Source organism: Chrysemys picta, chromosome 5 (assembly GCF_011386835.1).
Source record: "Chrysemys picta bellii isolate R12L10 chromosome 5, ASM1138683v2, whole genome shotgun sequence".
Classification (NCBI taxonomy): Eukaryota; Metazoa; Chordata; order Testudines; family Emydidae; genus Chrysemys; species Chrysemys picta.
In genome coordinates, this window is record NC_088795.1 from 123,546,332 (window position 1) to 123,565,721 (window position 19,390).

General features: G+C 38.5%; 1 protein-coding gene across 6 annotated transcripts in view; it reads right to left on the reverse strand.

Annotated features, from left to right (window-relative positions):
* Positions 1 to 1,554: 1,554 nt before the first annotated feature.
* Positions 1,555 to 19,390, reverse strand: part of SH3BP2 (SH3 domain binding protein 2) — a 66,964-nt gene continuing 49,128 nt past the window's right edge. For all 6 annotated transcript variants that reach the window (XM_024113353.3, XM_005313115.5, XM_024113354.3 and 3 more), the window contains 12 exons: positions 18,527 to 18,666; positions 17,271 to 17,373; positions 14,129 to 14,246; positions 13,487 to 13,557; positions 12,777 to 12,862; positions 11,102 to 11,170; positions 9,852 to 10,494; positions 6,875 to 6,983; positions 6,336 to 6,391; positions 4,908 to 4,989; positions 4,533 to 4,592; positions 1,555 to 4,111 (listed from right to left, as the gene is read on the reverse strand). In XM_024113353.3, coding sequence (XP_023969121.1) covers positions 3,974 to 4,111; positions 4,533 to 4,592; positions 4,908 to 4,989; positions 6,336 to 6,391; positions 6,875 to 6,983; positions 9,852 to 10,494; positions 11,102 to 11,170; positions 12,777 to 12,862; positions 13,487 to 13,557; positions 14,129 to 14,246; positions 17,271 to 17,373; positions 18,527 to 18,662 — 1,671 coding nt within the window. In that variant the 5' untranslated portion in view covers positions 18,663 to 18,666 and the 3' untranslated portion in view covers positions 1,555 to 3,973. The remainder of the gene's footprint in view (positions 4,112 to 4,532; positions 4,593 to 4,907; positions 4,990 to 6,335; positions 6,392 to 6,874; positions 6,984 to 9,851; positions 10,495 to 11,101; positions 11,171 to 12,776; positions 12,863 to 13,486; positions 13,558 to 14,128; positions 14,247 to 17,270; positions 17,374 to 18,526; positions 18,667 to 19,390) is intronic.

The window sequence follows — 19,390 nt, forward strand, 5'->3', positions numbered from 1 at the left end:
GTAAGCTGTTTTTTGCCTCATATCTCCCAATTGGCTCAGCCTACAAACTTCTGTTTTGTTGGCTTTGCTGGGTAATGCCTTTTAAAGGTGCTTTATTGGGGGAATTAAAAAGATATAAAAAGCTTGTGATGGGATGTATGTACCCCACATTCAGATAGACAGGGAAGGAACTAACTAGAGGCTACAGCTATAATATTCTCCCTCTACTTGGCTCTTGAAGGGATTATATCTAGTGTTTCACTACCTCCATCTTGTAGTCTGAAGACTGGCTGATTGGCCTTCTCTGTCCTTCTGAAATCTTAAAAGAGATAGCAGTTGTTGGGTGCTATTAAGTAGGCAGATCCACTGTCACCCACCATAAACCCAGTGGAAGGTTCCTCAGGTAGACTCTGTTCTTTGCTTGATTCACACATGCCCATTCACCAGAGATGTTCTTCATATCTCTCTGCTATAGGCATCGCTCAGCATTTTGTGTCCTTAAGTGAAATTAGCATTTCAGTGCTTACTTCTGGATGCAAGGGTTAAAAAAAAAAAAAAAACCAAAAAAAAAAAAACCCTTAATGAGAGTGGCTAGCACTGACAAGCACAATCAGTGGTGTGAGAGTTGGTATAATACATCCGGTAGAAGCACAAACCGAGTGATAAAATCTAGACAAGATCTTTGCTGCACAGACCGCCTCACTTCAATGATTGTATGCAGTATTGTTGTAGCCGTGTTGGTTCCAGGACATTAGAGGAACAAGGTGGGTGAGGTACTATCTTGTTGGATCAACTTCTGTTGATGAGACAAGCTTTCAAGCTTACACAGAGCCTTCAGTGACATCCTCTCAGCTGGGGACTGAACCTTAAACAAACCACCGAGTCTGTAGCCTGTTGGGGGTCTCCTGCTACGGGCACCATTATGGAATAGATGATGGGACTCCCTTAGGGGCATCAAATAACCTCTGCATCCAGACAGTTCCACTACACTTTGTTGGGCTGATTCTCAATTACATTAAGGCCCCCATGTTTAGTGATTTTTTTCCCCTTAATATTTATTTATTGATGCACCTCACAATAGGGTACAGTTTCATGATCACAGAATCGTAGAAATGTAGAGTTGGAATGGACCTCAAGAGGTCATCTAAGTCCATCTTTCAGCACTAAGGCAGGATTAAATATACCTAGACCCAGGGCTGGTTCTAGAACACCAGCTTCCATGGGAGTATCTTTGTTCAATTTTGCTGATTGGCCAGCCATATTTTGTTTTGTTTGGCTTCTCAGCAGAGTTGGAGGGAAGAGGTTGCTGCAAATATTTTCCATTCTGGCTTGCAAAATGCATAGGTCCACTCCTGCCTAGACCATCTCTGACAGATGTTTGTCTAATCTATTCTTCATGCACAATTATTTGCTGAAATAGTGATTTTCTGAAAGATCTTTCCATATACAACATTACTTCTCAATGGTGTTGAAAATCAAAATCAAAGAATCAGATGCTACTTAAAGATAGCACAACAAAAGGAGAAGTTTCCTTTTTAGTGTGTATTGTAGGTCAATGAAATTACACAGTCGGTATGAATTAGTCTTAAAATTTTATTTACCTCAGAAATGTATACATTCATAGGTTTATCACAAGGAAATTGACAGTAATTCAAAATGAATATTTACATGTGTGCAAATTTCACATATTACACAAGACAGTGTTATGTAGTTTTACTATACCGGGTTATGCAAGTACTTTTGCAGTTTAAGGCACTCGAGATGAATAATATTAGTTGTAGGAGGAAATAAACAAAATGCTAGTATAATTCTATATCTGAACCAACTGCTCCCTTCAAGACAGTATGTTGTAAGTGTCAATGGTCTGGTATGACCTAGTCAGTTGTTTTCAGACAGGGCAGAATTCATTTGATTAAAATTTGTTTAAAAAAAAAAAAAGCGGCGGTCGAAAGTAATAAACATTTTCTGGGTGACCTCTGAGCAATCCTCTCTCCTCACGCTAGTTCTCTCCACATAGAGTAGAAGCAGCTCTAATTACTTTTTGCAAACACTTCATTGACCGTGTGCTTCACATTCAGCTCTTCATATTAGAGGAGAAGCAGAGACACCCAGAGGATTCCCATTAAAACTTCAGAAATATTAACTTATTAAAAGATAATATCAAACACTTGCATAGTGCTTTAAATTTTCCAAGCACCATATGAGCCTTAGTTTATACTCACAACAGTCCTTTAAGGTGGGCACAGAGATTATGTGACTTGCCTAAAACCATATACTGTGTCAAAAGCTGGGAGCTGAACCCAAGGATTCTGGCTCCAAGTCCAGTTCAAAGATCACATCTCTCTTTTCTAAAGGAGAATTCAATTACAGGTAATATCTAATGTGGATCCCTTTTTATTCTTTTCATAAATAGAAAATCTTATCATGTAACAGCTTTGTTAAATGCATGAAATAACTTAAATACAAACAGTGTCAGAAATAAAACCTGGGGTGCATAAAGATATAAAAGCCAACAGCAGGAGAGATTATTCACCAATCTGGATTCAGAAACCTTATCATACAAACTTGAATCAGTTCTATTCTCCTTCTACGGAGTTTGAGCTCATCACAATGTTACCATTACAGTACTCTTGAGACACACAAAATTAAGAAACACCGGACATTAAAGTAGGGTATTTTTTCCCCTCCCTCGCCTTGTTAAACAACATACACTGAAAAAGTCAGTTATGTGGAAATGATGCTCTTCCTATTAACACCTTGGCTTTAGGATTTTCCTACACAAATATATGTCAACAAGAGTTACACGCACCTACCATTAATAGGTTTGTTAATGCTGCAGTTTTATTTCAGTTGACAGGAAGTGAGAATAGTAGGTTTGGGATCATTTGTAATACAGCATTTTATTTTATACAAGGACTCCAAACTGAATAGATTTGTTAAAACCAATAGAAAGAACAATTTGTGATTTACACAATGTATAATGGGACCAGTGTGCTCTACATATATTGAATTTGATGTGCTGACAATTTCATCCAAGTGATTTAATAGAAGTTTTATGTATTATTTACCATCCTTCCTATTGCCTTTGATAGTGGTGATATGGGAGAAGTCTGTGAATCTCAATCTGGGTAACTCTGCAGATTATTCTCCACTTCAGCCTATACCCTCCTTTTTTCTTTCATACATACATGAAAAAGTTGTTTTATGGCAACTATCTTTCCGATTGAGAACTTGTGAATGGGGTTTCCGATGGAGCAAACTTAATACTAGTCCACAATTGTCCAGAGAGGTTATCAGTAAGCAATATGTAAAACTCCACACCCACCATCACAGCTGAGCATACCACTGCAGGCACTGGGAGGCTGATTGCAGAAGTTAGAGATGGGCCTTCTGTAAGGCATGGTTTACAAGGTCCACTTCCTTGATTTCCTATATCCACATTGAACCAAGTTATTCCATAAGCATCCTTGTTATTTACAGATTAATTATAAACTATTACAAAATCTCAGTCAAGCACCAGGACTGACTCAAGGAGCAATATGAGTCAGAAAATTAGTATTCTCTGTCACAAATGGACAGTGCTTTTCTTTCAAAAGTTCTCCTTTCCTAATAGTTTTGTCCACAATGCCTCTTTGGCCAGATCCTTCCTCCAACTTCACATCCACATGATTAGGAAAAGTAGCAGCAGCAGCTCCTCAAAGGGCATGTCTTGTAAATACCTTTCACAGCATAGCCAGATCAGCCCTTTTTCACAGAAAGGGTCTGAAATCCAGCAGTCTGGTTCGGAAGGGCTTATCAAAGAGATACTTAAATGCAAGTCTGTAGGCAGTGGGAGAACAAATGGCAGAAACGGTCTCTGTGTGCAAAGTTCAGGAAATCAAACCCAGTGGCATGGGAATTCCTATTTAATTTGGGGGGAAAAGTACCATCCCTCTAAATGCCCATTTTTCCACAGTGTGTTTGACCTTACAGGCAGTTAATTTTGCAGGATGTGTCACCTGGGTCCACAGTAGCCATAAGGAGATTTGAGAATCAAGCTGTCATGGCTGGGTAAGACATGGGTGCAGTAGTATTCAACCAAACTTCCAACGTTCCAGAACATGGTTTCTGAGTCCAAGTAAAACTGTGAATCCTGTTGTAGGGATAGAAAACACAACTGTAACCAATGGCACCTATGAAGCCCTTTCGAACAGACCACTACTTTGCAAAATATTATGTACCTGACTAGCTCATGTCACATAAATGATAAGCCCAAACCAAACCTGGGGATCCAAACACCCTGTAATTTTACTGAAGATCATATTTGGATCTGAACATTATAGACTCCATATCTTCATAAATGGAAGGCCCAGATCGGAGATCTCAGGCTCTAAATCCAGATCTGATATTTGCAACTCAGGCCTATCAGTACCCTTTTTTTTTTTGGAGGAGAGGTGGGGAGGAGAGGAGAGGGTGTTTGGAGGTAATGGGAAGCCTTAGGCTGATACTGTATGATGTATCTAGAGCAGGTGTAAATATCAGAGGCCCTTTTTATATACAGAATTCATACCAACCTTTTCAAAGATTCTGTAGTTTCTCACTTTCTCAGCAGATGCATCCCATACAACTAATACCTTGAAAAAGAAAATGCAATATTACATTCAGAACGCATAAAAAAAAGTCCTCCTAACAAATTTATGAAGAAAAAACTCAAAACTACCTTTTTTTAAGGAATCAGTTACATTTCTTTCAAATAACTGAGCATTATGCAAGTTAGGATGTACAGCTATTGCTTCAGACCTACTTCCCTTTTTAAAAAAGGGCATATCTAAATTGCTAAATAAATACATTACTGTAATTAAACTCCAATATTGTTAATTTGCAAGTAACAATTAAATGGGAGTTACATTTAATTAACTTATAGCACAGGTTCCCCTATTATGAATTACCTTTCCAGGCTTGGTAGATGAATTCCTAATACAGAATAATCCATTTTGTGGATGTCCTCTTGGGCTGGTAGATTTGAACATCCTAAAATAATATGGAAACTAAATATCACATTCAGAAAATATAACAAACTTAACAGATTTGGGATAGAATGGATATGTCTATATCTAAAAATCCTTAATGTAAATCATCATTTCAGTGATTGTAATGATTTAGCCTAAGAATTGATTAAAGGCTGGGAAGGCAGTTTCACAGACCGATGGTAATGGGCACTTAACAGAACCTCATCATTTTAGGAAGACTCATTAGGGTCCTTAAGCTGCTAGTGTATAGAGAGGTAGCGATGTCTTAGTGGATTGCGCACAGGCTGGAAAAAAGGAACTCTAGGTCTCTAATCTCTACTCTCTCCCCAACTTGCTGTGTGGCCTTTGAAACATCATGGACTCTCTCCTTCAGTTTCCCAATCTGTATTTCCCTACTGGTGGTGTGAAGATCTCAGTTGATTAATATTTGCACAATACTTTAGACTCAAATTTTTTTTTAAATGGATTCTGTGCTCATGAAACGTGCTGACTGGTCTCTTATTTCTCCACAGACCAGTGAATCAAGTTACATTCAAGTCAAATTGTCTGTTGTTCTCCTTCTCCTAACCTATGTCTCTGTCTCTCTTTAGATTATCAGCTTCTCAGAGCATCCTTGAATCATCTTCCTGAATAATTCAAAACTGACTAGCATATATTGGATGGTACCATAAATAAAATAAATAATAATAGAGTAGGCAGTAGTAGTGCAATTTTCTCATACTGCACCCCCCTTCCCCAATTCTCCAGCTTTTACTTGGAGGGATCACCTTTAGGGTATGAGAGGACAATTCAGTCGCATGCTTTCTATCATTGGCCTCTCTGCTGAGGACTGTCAACAAGCTTAGGTCAATTGTTGTTGAGGACACTTGTCCTGGGAACCAAACTAAGACCATCACATTCATTTCATATAGGTCATGAAATGGCCATCACATTGTAATGACTTTTGGTCACTACCAGTTTGGGCTGCATTTGAACCAATGACCTAGAGTTCAAAAGTTCTACAGAACTCTAAGCCGGACTCCAGTCCAATTCATTGTCCCAGTAGGGTAATCCAGATATAAAGCCCAATGATGGTATCAATTTTATGCATTACTACTTTATGGTCAATCCTTTAACATTTAATTAGCTTTCCTAGAGGCTACTGGTTTTCAATGTAAAGGAATTGTAATATTTTATTTATATACAAACTAATGGTAAATTACTTCCTGCGTTCAGTAGAAATCTCAGGTTGATTTACTAGTCTTAACTCTCACAATATGGTTTTCTAGACTCCAGGTCACTTTATTTGAGGATTTATAAGCAACTCCTCTTTCAAAAAAAAAAAAAAAAAAAAAAAGTTAAGTTTACCTTTCTACTTCAGTGGATTCATAGGTCTGGACAAATACTGAATTAGGCAGCTCAACCTGTTAAGATAACATTTAAAAAAAATTAAAATGTGTAAAGTAAGATAAACAGCAATTATATGATCAATATTTTAAAAAGATGACTGCAATAACTGAAACAAAGCAAAGTCTTTTGACATATTGCAGCTACCTAGGATTCTCTAAACTCAGGCCCAAATTTTACAGGTAACTTCTACGGTACAGCAAATATTTTGTATAATTAAATTACACCCGTGGTCTCCTGATTTTGTTACTATGTTATTATTCCCTAGTGTGTGCTCCTTCAAAAGCGCTAATACATTCTTGCATATCTGACATTAGAATCAAAATCTGTTATCAGCTCTCTCATAAAGTTGGCCAGTGCAGTGGAGCAGTATTCTTAAGTGAAGTATTGTTACTAATTCTACTAACTCCTTCCTAACTTACAGACCTGACTCAAGCCCAAATTTACAACCCCCTAAAACTTAGAAGTGTTCTCTTTAGGAATGTGCCATCTGATCTTACTTTTTCATAATCTTCATCTGAATCTTCATCAGACTTATTTTGCTTTGAAGGTAATGCTGGTTTCTCAAACGAGAAGCTTCGGAAACTCTGCCCATCTGGTGGTGATCTCCTGGAAGAAAGAACAAAACTGAAGAACGTTTCTGCAGAAAAAGCATTAAGAGACAAATGCAGAACCAGATGTGAGTTTCTGTTAGTTTCTTATTTGTCATTTAACAGTTTTTATTATTCACTTCAAAACTGCTGAGCAATGCGATGGACATAGAGGCTTTAATCTGTAAGGACATTTTTGCAGATATACCCCAAGTCCCTTACTAAAGAATGTACTTACACTGAAGCATTAATTTCCTTCTCTGTAAGAGCCTGCGTGTGCTTTAAGAGCATAAAGCTAGTTTTTCAGTTCATGTTGAAATCCTGACGTGAAGGCTTTTTACCAGCTACAGTCTAAGACTCTATTGTATCTTTTCAGCATAACCCCACACAGACAAGATACATTTTGTTCTTATGTGCTTTACTTTTGGTTGTATAATACTTATTCCTGAAATATTTCCAAGAGCCAGTTTGTTGCAGGGTTTTGAAATGCTGTGCAGTTAAGATTACAGACATAATCAATGACTATATAATGTCTCATAAGGAACATCAGGCATATTCATACCCTGAAGAGAGTAGGGGAATACCATAAAACTTCCAGACAGATTCCTTAGTGTAGCAATTTTTAAACATGGAATCACAAAAATATAGGGCTGGAAGGGACCTTGAGAAGTCATCAAGTGCAGCCCCCTGTGCTGAGGCAGACAAAGTAAACCTAGACCATTCCTGACATGTTTGTCCAACCTGTTCTTAAAAACTGCCAAAGATGGGGGATTCCACAACCCCCCGGAGAAACCTATTCCAGAGCTTAACTACCTTTACAGTTAGAAAGTTTTTCCTAGTCTCTAATTAAAATGTCCTTTGCTGGAAATTAAGCTCATTACTTCCGGTCCTACCTTCAGTGGACATAGAGAACAATTAATCAAATATGTTAAGGGCTGTTATAAAGAGGACAGGGAAGACTTATTAGACCCCACCCAGTCTTCTTTTCTCAAAACTAAACATGCCCAAGTTTTGGGGTTGTTGTTTTTTTTTTAAACTTTGTCTCATAGGTCAGGCTTTCTTAACCTTTTTATCATTTTTATTGCTCTTCTCTGGACTCCCTCCAATTTGTCATCTTTTCCAAAGTATGGCGCCCAGAACTGGACACAGTACTCCAGCTGAGGCTACATCAGTGCCAAGTAGAGCGGGACGTTTACCTCCTGCGTCTTACATACAATACTCCTGTTAAAACACCCCAATATGATATTAGATTTTTTGCAACTGCGTCACATTGTTGACTTGTATATAATTTGTAATCCACTATAACCCAGATCCTTTTCAGTACTACTACCTTGCCAGGTATTCCCATTTTGTAGTCATGCATTTGATTTTTCCTTCCTAAGTGAAATACTTTGCACTTGTCTTCATTGACTTCACCTTGCTGATTTCAGACCAATTCTCCAACTTGTCAAGGTCATTTTGAATTCTAATCCTGTCTTCCAAAGTGCTTGCAGTGGTGTCATCTTCAAATTTTATAAGCATATTCTCCATTATCCAAGTCATTAATGAAAATGACCCAGGACTGATCCCTGTGGGACAGATACACCCACCCAAATTGACAGCTAACCATTAACAACTACTCTGAGTACAGTCTTTCAACCAGACTTGTACCCCCCTTATAGTAATTTCATCTAGATCAGTGGTTCTCACCCTTGTTTCAATTGCAGACCCCTAACAAATTTCAAATGGAGATTTAGAGAGCTAAGCCATGGTCTACACAGGGAGGGATGGGGTGGGGTGTGTGTTGACCTAAGATATGCAACTTCAGCTACGCGAATAGTGTATCTGAAGTCGGCGTATCTTAGGTCGACTTACCTGGCCCTGAGGACGGCAGTGAGTTGACCACTGCCACTCCCCCATCGACTCCGCTTCCACCTCTTGTGAGCTGGAGTTCCAGAGTCGACGGGGAGCGTGTTTGGGGATTGATTTATCTGCGTCTACACGAGACGCGCTAAATCAATCCTCGATAGATCGATCACTACTCGCCGATCCGGCGGGTAGTGAAGACCTGCTGTTAGTCTGTGGAGCCACAGGGGTCTGGGGACCACAGGTCGAAAACTACTAATCTTGACCATATTTCCCTGGTTTGCTTAATAGAATGTTGTGGGGGACTGTGTTGAAAGCCTTACTAAAAAATCAAAATATATTAATATCTACTGCTTCCCCCCCACCACCACCACCACCACGAGGCCAGTAAATGGCATGATCTGTTCTTATAGATTCATAGATTCTAGGACTGGAAGGGACCTCGAGAGGTCATCGAGTCCAGTCCCCTGCCCTCATGGCAGGACCAAATACTGTCTAAACCATCCCTGATAGACTTTTATCTAACCTAGTCTTAAATATCTCCAGAGATGGAGATTCCACAACCTCCCTAGGCAGTTTATTCCAGTGTTTAACCACCCTGACAGTTAGGAACTTTTTCCTAATGTCCAACCTAAACCTCCCTTGCTGCAGTTTAAGCCCATTGCTTCTTGTTCTATCCTTAGAGGCTAAGGTGAACAAGTTTTTTCCCTCCTCCTTATAACACCCTTTTAGATACCTGAAAACTGCTATCATGTCCCCTCTCAGTCTTCTCTTTTCCAAACTAAACAAACCCAATTCTTTCAGCCTTCCTTCATAGGTCATGTTCTCAAGACCTTTAATCATTCTTGTTGCTCTTCTCTGAACCCTCTCCACATCTTTTTTGAAATGCGGTGACAGTAAAATGAAGACAAGTGCAAAGTACTTCACTTTACTGCAAAGCTTGGGAGAGAGGGAGACTGCTGACTTAGACCTGATGAACTAAGTATCAGAGATATCATTTGGTAAATATGCTACAGAAAGTTTGATCTGTTTTCATACTTACTGTAACTGGGGAAGTAAAGATTTCTCTGATCTAGATTTGAATACAGGCACAGGCGGTTTAGGTAGCATTTGTGGCACGAACAGTCCAGGTTTGCCATGTTCTTTTGGTGCTCTGGCCTCCACTGGCACTTGTGGAATAAACATCCCAGGTTTGCTGCGTTCTTTTGGCATGTTGGCCTCCACTGGCTTCTCCGTTAATTCTGATAGCTTGGGTTTGTTGATTGGTAATGGAGGTGGGGCCCGTGGGGAAAGGTTCAATTGTTTTAGCCTCTCACATCCTTCACTGGCTGTTAAAATGCGGGCTAGAGGTAGAATCTCTGCTGAGGGCAAGCAGCTTTCTTTGACACAGGCAGGATTTTTGAGATGAGGCATAGGGGGAACCGGCGGTGGTAGGTCACTTACTCTACGGTTTGATGGCAGTATTTTTAGATTTGATTCGGTTCTGCAGTGAAACTGGGATTCTCCCCTTATATTTAAGAGGTCCTCTGGTTTTATATCAGGTAAACTTCTTTTCGGAGGTGGTGGAGGAAGCATAGGCCCTGTGGGCTGGCCTGCGAAGGAGTGCACCCTTGTGTCTGCATAGGCAACTTTTCTGATGTGAGGAACTGGAGGTGGCGGATAGGCTGGCGGGAGGATCATGTTATCTGTGTAAGAAAACCCCACAGAACATGAGGAATTAAATTTAAAAACTGAAAATAAGATTCTACTCTCCTTTTGTTTGAAGTGAAGTTTCTACTTGATTTAGGATATTTTAGAGCACCTATCAGTGCCAGATGGACACTTAACTTTGAAACACAATTCTGGACTTTACTAAGGGCCAAACCCTGCAGTCCTTACTCAGGCACAAGTCACATTAACTTCATTGGGTGTTTTGCCTAGGTTAGGATGGAAGGAGAACTATGTTGAAAAGAATCATCCATCCTTTTGACAGACCTATGGACTAGCAGCAAGACCTTCCAATATTCAGCTGGCTGACAATGGATAGAAACACAATCTTTTAAAGGTACTCAGCACTTTCTCTAATGTTCTTGGCTTCCTCAACTGCCACTGGTTTCACTGGGAGTTTAGACAGTGAGTAGCTCTCAGGATAAGGCTCCACTTTACAATAATTGTGAAGCAATGCATACTACCCATGGCACTTCAAGCATACTGAGTTAAAGCATCAGCCTACAGATATTTTTATATTTCACACGAGTGTCACCTTTAACTGGGATCTTTAAAGGGTATCATGACAGGTGAATAGTGTCTTACCATCTGGTCTACCTAAATCCGTAGAATCTGGCTGCAAGTAAGATTCCTCATCTTCTTCCTGGTCATAATCTGCAGATACAATTAAAATGTGTTTAAAACTGTAAAGTACTCATTGGGATCAGATCACAGGGAACATGCATATGCTGATTTTTATTTAAAAAAAAAAAAAACTTTTTTTTTTTTTAAATTAATGAAAATCTGGTTCCATTACAAAGGAAAACACAAGACAGAAGATTAAGTCATTTTGGCTAGTTTCACTCAGGATATAACCACAGGCGCCAACTTTCAGCTTTCTCCACAGTTGTGTAAGTTAGATCGATTTACTGCGGTAGTGTAGACCAGCCCTTGTGCAACTTCAGTTATGTGGACGGAAGAACATCTCCCATTAACTTCCCTTCTCGGGGTGGGGTGGAGTACACAAATCAATGGCAGAGTGCTCTCCTATTGATTTAGTTTGTCTTCACCAGACGCAGTAAATCGACACTCGATCTACCAGTAAGTGTAGACATGCCCTTAGGGTATGTCTATAGTGCAGTTAAACACCCATGGCTGGCCCATGTCAGCTGACTCAGGCTGCGGGGCTCTAAAATTACCGTATATACATTTGGGCCTGGGACCCTATAATGGGTATAGTTCCAGAGTCTGGGCTACACCGCAGTTTTACAGCTCTGCAGCCCAAGTCAGCTGACATGGGCCAGCCGCAGGAGTTTACCTGAAATATAGGCTTCTGTCACCATAAGTGACATAAAGGCTTTTGAAACTCCATTCTCAGCATAGTCCCCAGAGGCTCACCTTTCCCCTGAGTTTGTAGTGTAGACATACCCTTACAAGCTTAAGTCCCATTCAAAATTATACCCAGTGTCTTTGTCATAGGCCTACTCAACCCAGCTAGTCTATGAGGCCCTAACAACAACTCATTCTTTTTTCAGTTGTGAAAGAAGGACTCCTCCAGATGCAAACATATTCTAATACAACGCGAATGGCTGCTTGGTTAATGGGTTAACTTTACAGTCTGTGCCGGAAGCAGGTGGTTTATAAAAAGTCATGCTAAAAGTCCACATAATTCACTGCATTGCTTCTTTTTAAGTTTTTAGAACTTATTATATTTAAGTGATTATAGCTCTAGGTGGCTCCTGTAAAAGTAAAGGGGATTTAATCACTCTCATTGTCAGCTTTAATAAAGATCATTTGGCATTCCCATAAAGGGCGGGCAGACAGACATGGCTGAATGTTCCAAAAAGAAGTGTCTTCATCCACCCTTAAGTCAGATGTATGGGCTAGGAGAACGACTTTCTGACATTAAATTGATGGACAACTACTAAGAGCACAATCTTTTACAGTGCTCAGCAACCCTTGTAAGGTTGCTTCTTCAATTGCCACTGACTTCACTGGGGGGTTAGGATGCTGAGCATCTCTCAGAATCTGACCCCAAATGTCCCTTATTTTACAATTATTGCAATCTTGCGTGTATTGTAATGTTATCATAGGCATTAACAATTTTCTATTGTAATACTAGGCCAAATATTCTTATGATATATGAGCTATTTGAATTTTTTTAAGCCAGTAAAAGTGCTGCAAACTCAGACTGATTTGAGGAGGAAAACGTGATCAAAAAGTCTCATTTACTGATAGGATAAGGAGTAAAAGAGGGAAACATTCAAAATTGAAGTCTCACCTTCATTTTCTGTTGAATGAGAATAGTTGATATTGATGGGGCGTTCTACTGAGCCATAGAAACTGTCTGCATCAGAACCAGAGTCACTACACAAAGAAAAGGAAAAGGATTTTATAGTAAGAGGTGCACTGTTGCCTTAACAGGATTTAACATTAGCTATTCAGGTTAAGAACACATTAGCAAGTGCTGGTATTAGAATATTGAAAGCAGCAGAAAAACTGATCTAGTCTCATTTTTCAATTAACAGCCAAATAAATACTTCTCATTTTTAAGGACTTATAAAGTTGACATTTTAAGTTCTCTTTATTTTTTGTTGTGATATCCCTTAACCTATGTAGTCAGAAAGTCAGACATAGTTAGGAATTACTTTACTTGCTATTGTTTAATGGCAATAAAACAAAACAAAAAAATCATGTTTTGTCATCAGGTGCAAAGAATGGGAAGCAACTTTATAAACATATGGGCCCAGATGTTTAAAAGGTGTTTTTTTAAGGTGTTACTGCGCTCAGCATCACAAGGCCAACTGATTTAGGAGCCCAAATCTCATTTTCAAAAAAGATTTAGGACCTTAGGAGTCTAAATCTCCTCAATGGGATTTAAACGCTGAATGCAGCAATGCCTAATAAAAACAAGGGCCTCGTTCTTTACTAAGGAATTTTTGATAAAGTGCAAGAATCAAGAAAGTGACTCTAGAATTAGCAGGTACATACCTTAAATCTGTTACTGTTTCCTTCTTGTCATGGTAGTAATCTATTTCACGCCTCAGTGAGACCATCCAGTTCTAAAAGAAACAATTTCATGTAAACTTACTCTATTGCTTTTAGTAAAGAAATGTATAAAGAGTCTGCCCTCTGAAAGGCTGGAGGTGCTAGCAATTATGGGTTGACTGCATAACAACATTTACTCACTCACAAGGGTGTTGTAAGGATTTGTTAGTTCCTGTGCTTTGAATATATAAAGTGTTATAACAGTCTAAAAACGATGTTACTTACCACTTACTGAACTTTTGGTCTACAGATCTCAAACTGCTACTTAGAAAGCCAGGTAATTTAATATTCCCATTTTATGTGGGGAAAGGATTTTACAAAGTCATTTTCCATGTTCATAAAAACTTTTATAGTGTTTATTTCTTGAGCCAAAAATATGGTTATGAAGACATGAAATGCTGTTCCAATATTTGGATTAGCACAATAGTGAGAACTTGGGCTTTTCAAATGAGGCCAAGGAGTTAGGTGCCCAAATCACATTAAGAGAATTGGGCACCCAATTACTAAATTCCTATGAAAACATATTCATTTCCTCCCCTCCCCCATCTCTTGAAATATATTCTTGGGTCCTGGGAAGTTATTCACCTTTCTTTCATCTTCGGAGGAGGCAGAAAAAAACCAGGTCCTGTGCTTCTTGCTAATATGAACTAATTTGAAAGGAAACACGTTGTTTGATGTTGTCTCCTCCGCTGCCCGCATAACCCTGAGAAACAGAACAAGCAACAGCGTAAAAAGTCTAGTCAATGCAGTTATTTCTGTTGTGCAGGTAAATGTAGGGTCCTAATGCTCAGCTACAAAATGGCCCTTCAAATCAACTTTGCCAAAAGGCTAAAGAAAATCTAATACCCATAGTGCCATCTGCAGTATTTATCTAATGAAAATAGAGGAAAGAATAGTGCTAATGAAGGATGCTAGCCAAAGAGAAAGGGAGATATCATTCACTAGCAAAATCACCAAAAAGGATACCTGCTACATTTATAACAAACTTGTTCATTATAGATTTTTAATTTTGTTATATTAGGGTACTCCAATTTTATATCATGGCAGGAGGCATTTGTGTGGTTGTACTCCTCATTTCAGGTGTCCTTACAAGGGAAATTCATGACACTGCTTTTCCATGAACATAAAGGAGAATTAATATTAACTTTAGGCCTTATTTTGCCTTTCCACTCATTTTAGTGTAAGACAGTCCTTTTAAAACAACTGATGCTTAAGGACATGTGTCATTCAGCTCCTTCGAGGAGCTAGGTTAGATAGAGTTGTTTCTGTTTTCCCCGCCTCACCAGGTAAGACCTTACTTTTAGGTGCACAAGTCAGACAGATCTCACATGGAAATCACTTACAAATTCACATGGGATTTGGGGAAGAGAAAAAGAGGCTTGGGGCTCTCAGTGCTAAGATTTTTGGTAGTCTGAAAAAATACTTGTATTCACAAAAGCCAAAGGGAACTAAGCTTACGACTACCATCACAGTTCATGGCTCTGATTAGGATTTTTTTTTTTCGTTCCCCCACCTCTTTTCAATGCTATTTTCCTTCTAAAAAACACCCTTTCCTAGAGTCACTAACTCATTAGAAGACCTTGAGCCAGTTGGATTTTGAACTTCAGGGACAGATTTTCAGAAGCACTCTGTTCTCATTTAGGCAGCAAAGTTGAATATTTTTTTTTAAATCTGGCCAACATGCAGCAGCTGCCATTGAGGACTGCTGAACACTTTTGAATATCTGGCCATAGATCTTTCTAGATTCCTTGTTTAATTTTAAACTCTAGGCTACAGTTTACTGACATGGCATTTGCACAGAAAAGGTTAATAGTGCAACAGGAACATGTTCTGTTACTAAAGAAAGACATAAGGAAGTCAGTGTAAGAAATACCCACGGTGCTTTAAAACTGGTGTTGGTGAGTCATGTGACATCACTCTTCCTTCTGAGTCACTTGAACCCAATGCTCCTCTGTTCTTTTAGACACAAGACTATTGAACGTGAGATATAAAACCAAGGTCTACTCAAAGATTCAGATCCTCTTTTTAGAGGAGCACGTGCAACTCCCATTGATCTGAATGAGAGTTGCACACATTTTCTCTAGATTGTAAGCTTTTTATTTAATATTTGGGGCAGGGACAGTGTTTATGTCTGGGTTTGTACAACACCAAGCACAATATGGCCCTAATTCCTAGGGCTTTGGGTGGTGGTATAATATAAATATATAAATCAATACATCACCCATGTCAATGACTTCATTATGTATTTCACATGAACAGGGGTGTTAACCCTAGTATCATGGCCAAATTTCAACTCAGTTAACTTTATTCTGTTTATATAAATTCTCTGTGCACTTTTAATTGGATAAGGTGTTTTCTGCTATTTTCCCTTAAGAGTTGTTTAGCACTGCTGTGCACTGTTGAAGAACTGTCAGACATTACCAATACTTTAAGGCTGAAAATCCCCTACAAATAAAGTATGAGAATGCATATGTGGCATTAAAGTGAAGAATCACTAGAAAAATAATACAATTCATAGATCTGTAGATTCCAAGGCCAGAAGGAACCACTGTGATAATCCAATCTGAAACTCCTGTATAACACAAGCCATAGAACTTTCCCAAAATAATTCCTAGAGCAGATCTTGATTTCAGTGGTTGAGACTAACATGGCAATGTACTCCAGATTCTATATCCAGTTTGGTCTTGTATTGGCAGTAACTATAATCTTATATTATAACCTATAACTATAATTTTATAAATCAGTTTTGATTTATTAATGTGACTCATATATACTCTCCACAGATATAAAATTTTGACAGTACTGTACAGCTTGAAAGAATGTGTCAATTAGATTTGTCATCACCGATTTTAAAATCAAATATTTAATTTACATATCACATACATAGCTAGATGGGTTACAGATTTTTGCATGCATATTCTCTTGTTTATGATCACATGGGTGGTTTTGTATTGTTTCCTTCATAGCATGCCCTCTATAAGGAGGCAACATTGGCTGGCACTGCTGAATCAGTTAACTCCAAAAGTATTTCTATTATTTTTTGATGATGATTAAGATAATTAGAAAACATGGGGACTGTGATAACATCTGCCAAAAACAAAAAGGCCATATCTATCAGTGTAAATCAGAAATCAAGTTGATCCTATTTGTTCGAATTTTGACAGCTTCTCTGAAGAAATGGTAAAAGGAATAGGATCTTCCAGTAAGGAAAAACATCATATTACCTATTGAAGCAGAGATCTCATATTGCAATATGGTGCAACAGCAACAGTGAGAAGTCTGCCTGTATTATGGAGTTAATGTAGGTTCTCCTCCCTGAATTAAACACAGACACCAGCAGTATTACTGTAACCATCTGTAGTGAATATGTATTTATAAGAGCATGTGCCTTTGGCCCATAGCCTATGTCTCTAAGGGCATTTATGTTGACAAAACAGTTTATTCAGATAACATAATGCCAACAGTTTGCAGCTTGAAAAGGCAACCCCAAGATCCCTTTCCCAACTGCCTGATCACCATTTGATTTGTATGGAGTGAATGGAATAATCCTTAGTGAAATGTCACTGTGGGTGCATAAATGTTCCTTAAGGAAACTATAATTAACAAAATCTGCATAATCAGAAAAAGTTACTTTTCCCTGAGTCAATGTTACTTCAACTTTAGTAAAAGCCATGCTTTCATCATTGAACGGTGTCTGTGTAGAGTATAAATATTTTGTACCACTCACCTGTTATAGCCATTTAAAGAGAAAGCACCCTGTGGAGATGCAGATGTGCTAGTCTTAAAGTAGTAAATACATCCCTCATGGATAATCACAAATCTCAGTGGCCCTTGAAAGAGAAGGTGGAGGAAAAAACAAACAAACTCAAAATGAGTGAATTATTAAGCACTTTCAAACAATTCTGTCTGAATTACGCAGTTCTGACTAGTTTAATAGAGGATTATAAAAAAATAATAATCAATTAGCTGAATGACAAGTCACATGATACTGCAGTCAACTCATAAGCCTATCAGAATGCAGCCTGCTGTCAGTTCTTTTCATTTGAGAGACAGCTGCTTTGAAGGGGATTTGGGAGGTACTTCAAAGAATGTAAGGCTGACATATACCTGCATTTCTCTAGTGGAGGAAAGCACTAGCATGAGACTGCAGCCGAAACCACATCCAAGGAACATAGCCAAAGGCCAACAATACCCGATCTCTGAAAAAAGCCACACTTCTAGACTGAAGCTAAAATCAAAACATGTTCACGCTGACCCCAAAACCAGAACTAAGCCTCCCTTGGCTTTATATAGTTAGAGAAGTTGGCAATAAAACTGAGTGGTTTAAAAAAAAAATCAAATTCCAGTGTTCCTCCCTCCTATATCACAAGCAGCTTTTTTTTTCATATCTGTTATGATGAAAATATATTTTATGTATTTCCTAGAAACAAAGAAAACACACAGCCTTGAATTTCTTACTTTAAAGGTATGTGGATTCCAGGAGCAATTACTGATATGAAAAATATGTTTATTCTAAATCTTTAGGTGGGGGCTTTGGGGGAGTTCAGAATAATAGATTTCATACATTCCAATCTGGACAAGAAGTTGACTAGAACTTTGTTTTGAAAATAATGGACCAAAATGTTTGAAATAAATGAGGTATTCCAAATACACTGGAGAGAAAGTAGATTCATTTTCTCAATCTTATTTTTGGAGGCATTGACATCCAAATCCAACAAACTAGAGGGAAGAAACAAATGCACATCCTCACCCCACCTCCCATCTAAAAAAATTAATCTTCCAAAACAAGAAAGCATCATCTTTAGGATGTTTAATTAATTAAGTAAGATATTACTGTAAAATTAAATCCAAAACAAACAACACACATGAAAGGGGAAGCTTCATTATAAACACAGTAACACTAACTGCCTGCCTGTCACTGTCCACAAATGCAAGCATTTAAAGCAATCGGATGCAGTCCAGTTAATATCTTCCTCAACTTACATTTTAAGATCTGCAGCTGGGTACCTCCTTTTTTGTGCAGGTATCCTGACTTGGTAACTCCCCCAGGCATTGTCAGTAGGTTCTGTGCTCCAATTGCCTTCATTGGGACTGGCCACTGCTGCTCTTCTGTGGCCATTGTTCTGCAATTTAGAATGAAAAAAGTGTTTCGCGTTGTATGTATATTTTGCTCTAAGAAATGAATTTTCAGAAAGGAAGCTTGTTTGGAAAACATGTTTAAGGAAATAACTAACAGTACAGCAGCCAAGTATGTGGCATAAACTAGTGTCTCAGAGATTTCAGGAAGTTTGCAATGCATAAAAAAAAATATGGTGCAGAAAGTCCCCGTTTATTTTTGTACACATCACCGAGGTAATGACAGTGGTCCAGAGAAGATATTTAACTTCACATTGTAGCAACACATAGTGAAAACATTTCCATGAAGAAGAAAAAAAACCAACCAACCAAACAAAAAACCCAAGGGCCCAAATCTCAGTCTTTCAGAGTTATCCACTGTCTTTTGCCTAATATCCTGCTACCTCCAGTAATAATGTATATAGCCTTGCCGCCAGAAGGGTTAAGGTCTGCCCCCAATATACAAAGAAGTGACACTGTGATTCAAATACAGAGTGCACCTCATTTCTTATTTATCATAGTTCTTTGTACTGTTATAAACCAGAGCGTGTATTACATAACATTGATTTTAGTGTCACATGCAATACAGTGAGGATATAATCAAACTCAAATTCACCCTCTCTTGATGTTTCATTTAATGGCAGCCTACGTTAATTACAGCTCTTTCTGCTCTCCCTTCTTATACAGTTTACATGCGACAGGGTATTAGTTCCTTAATAACTAGTTTTATCA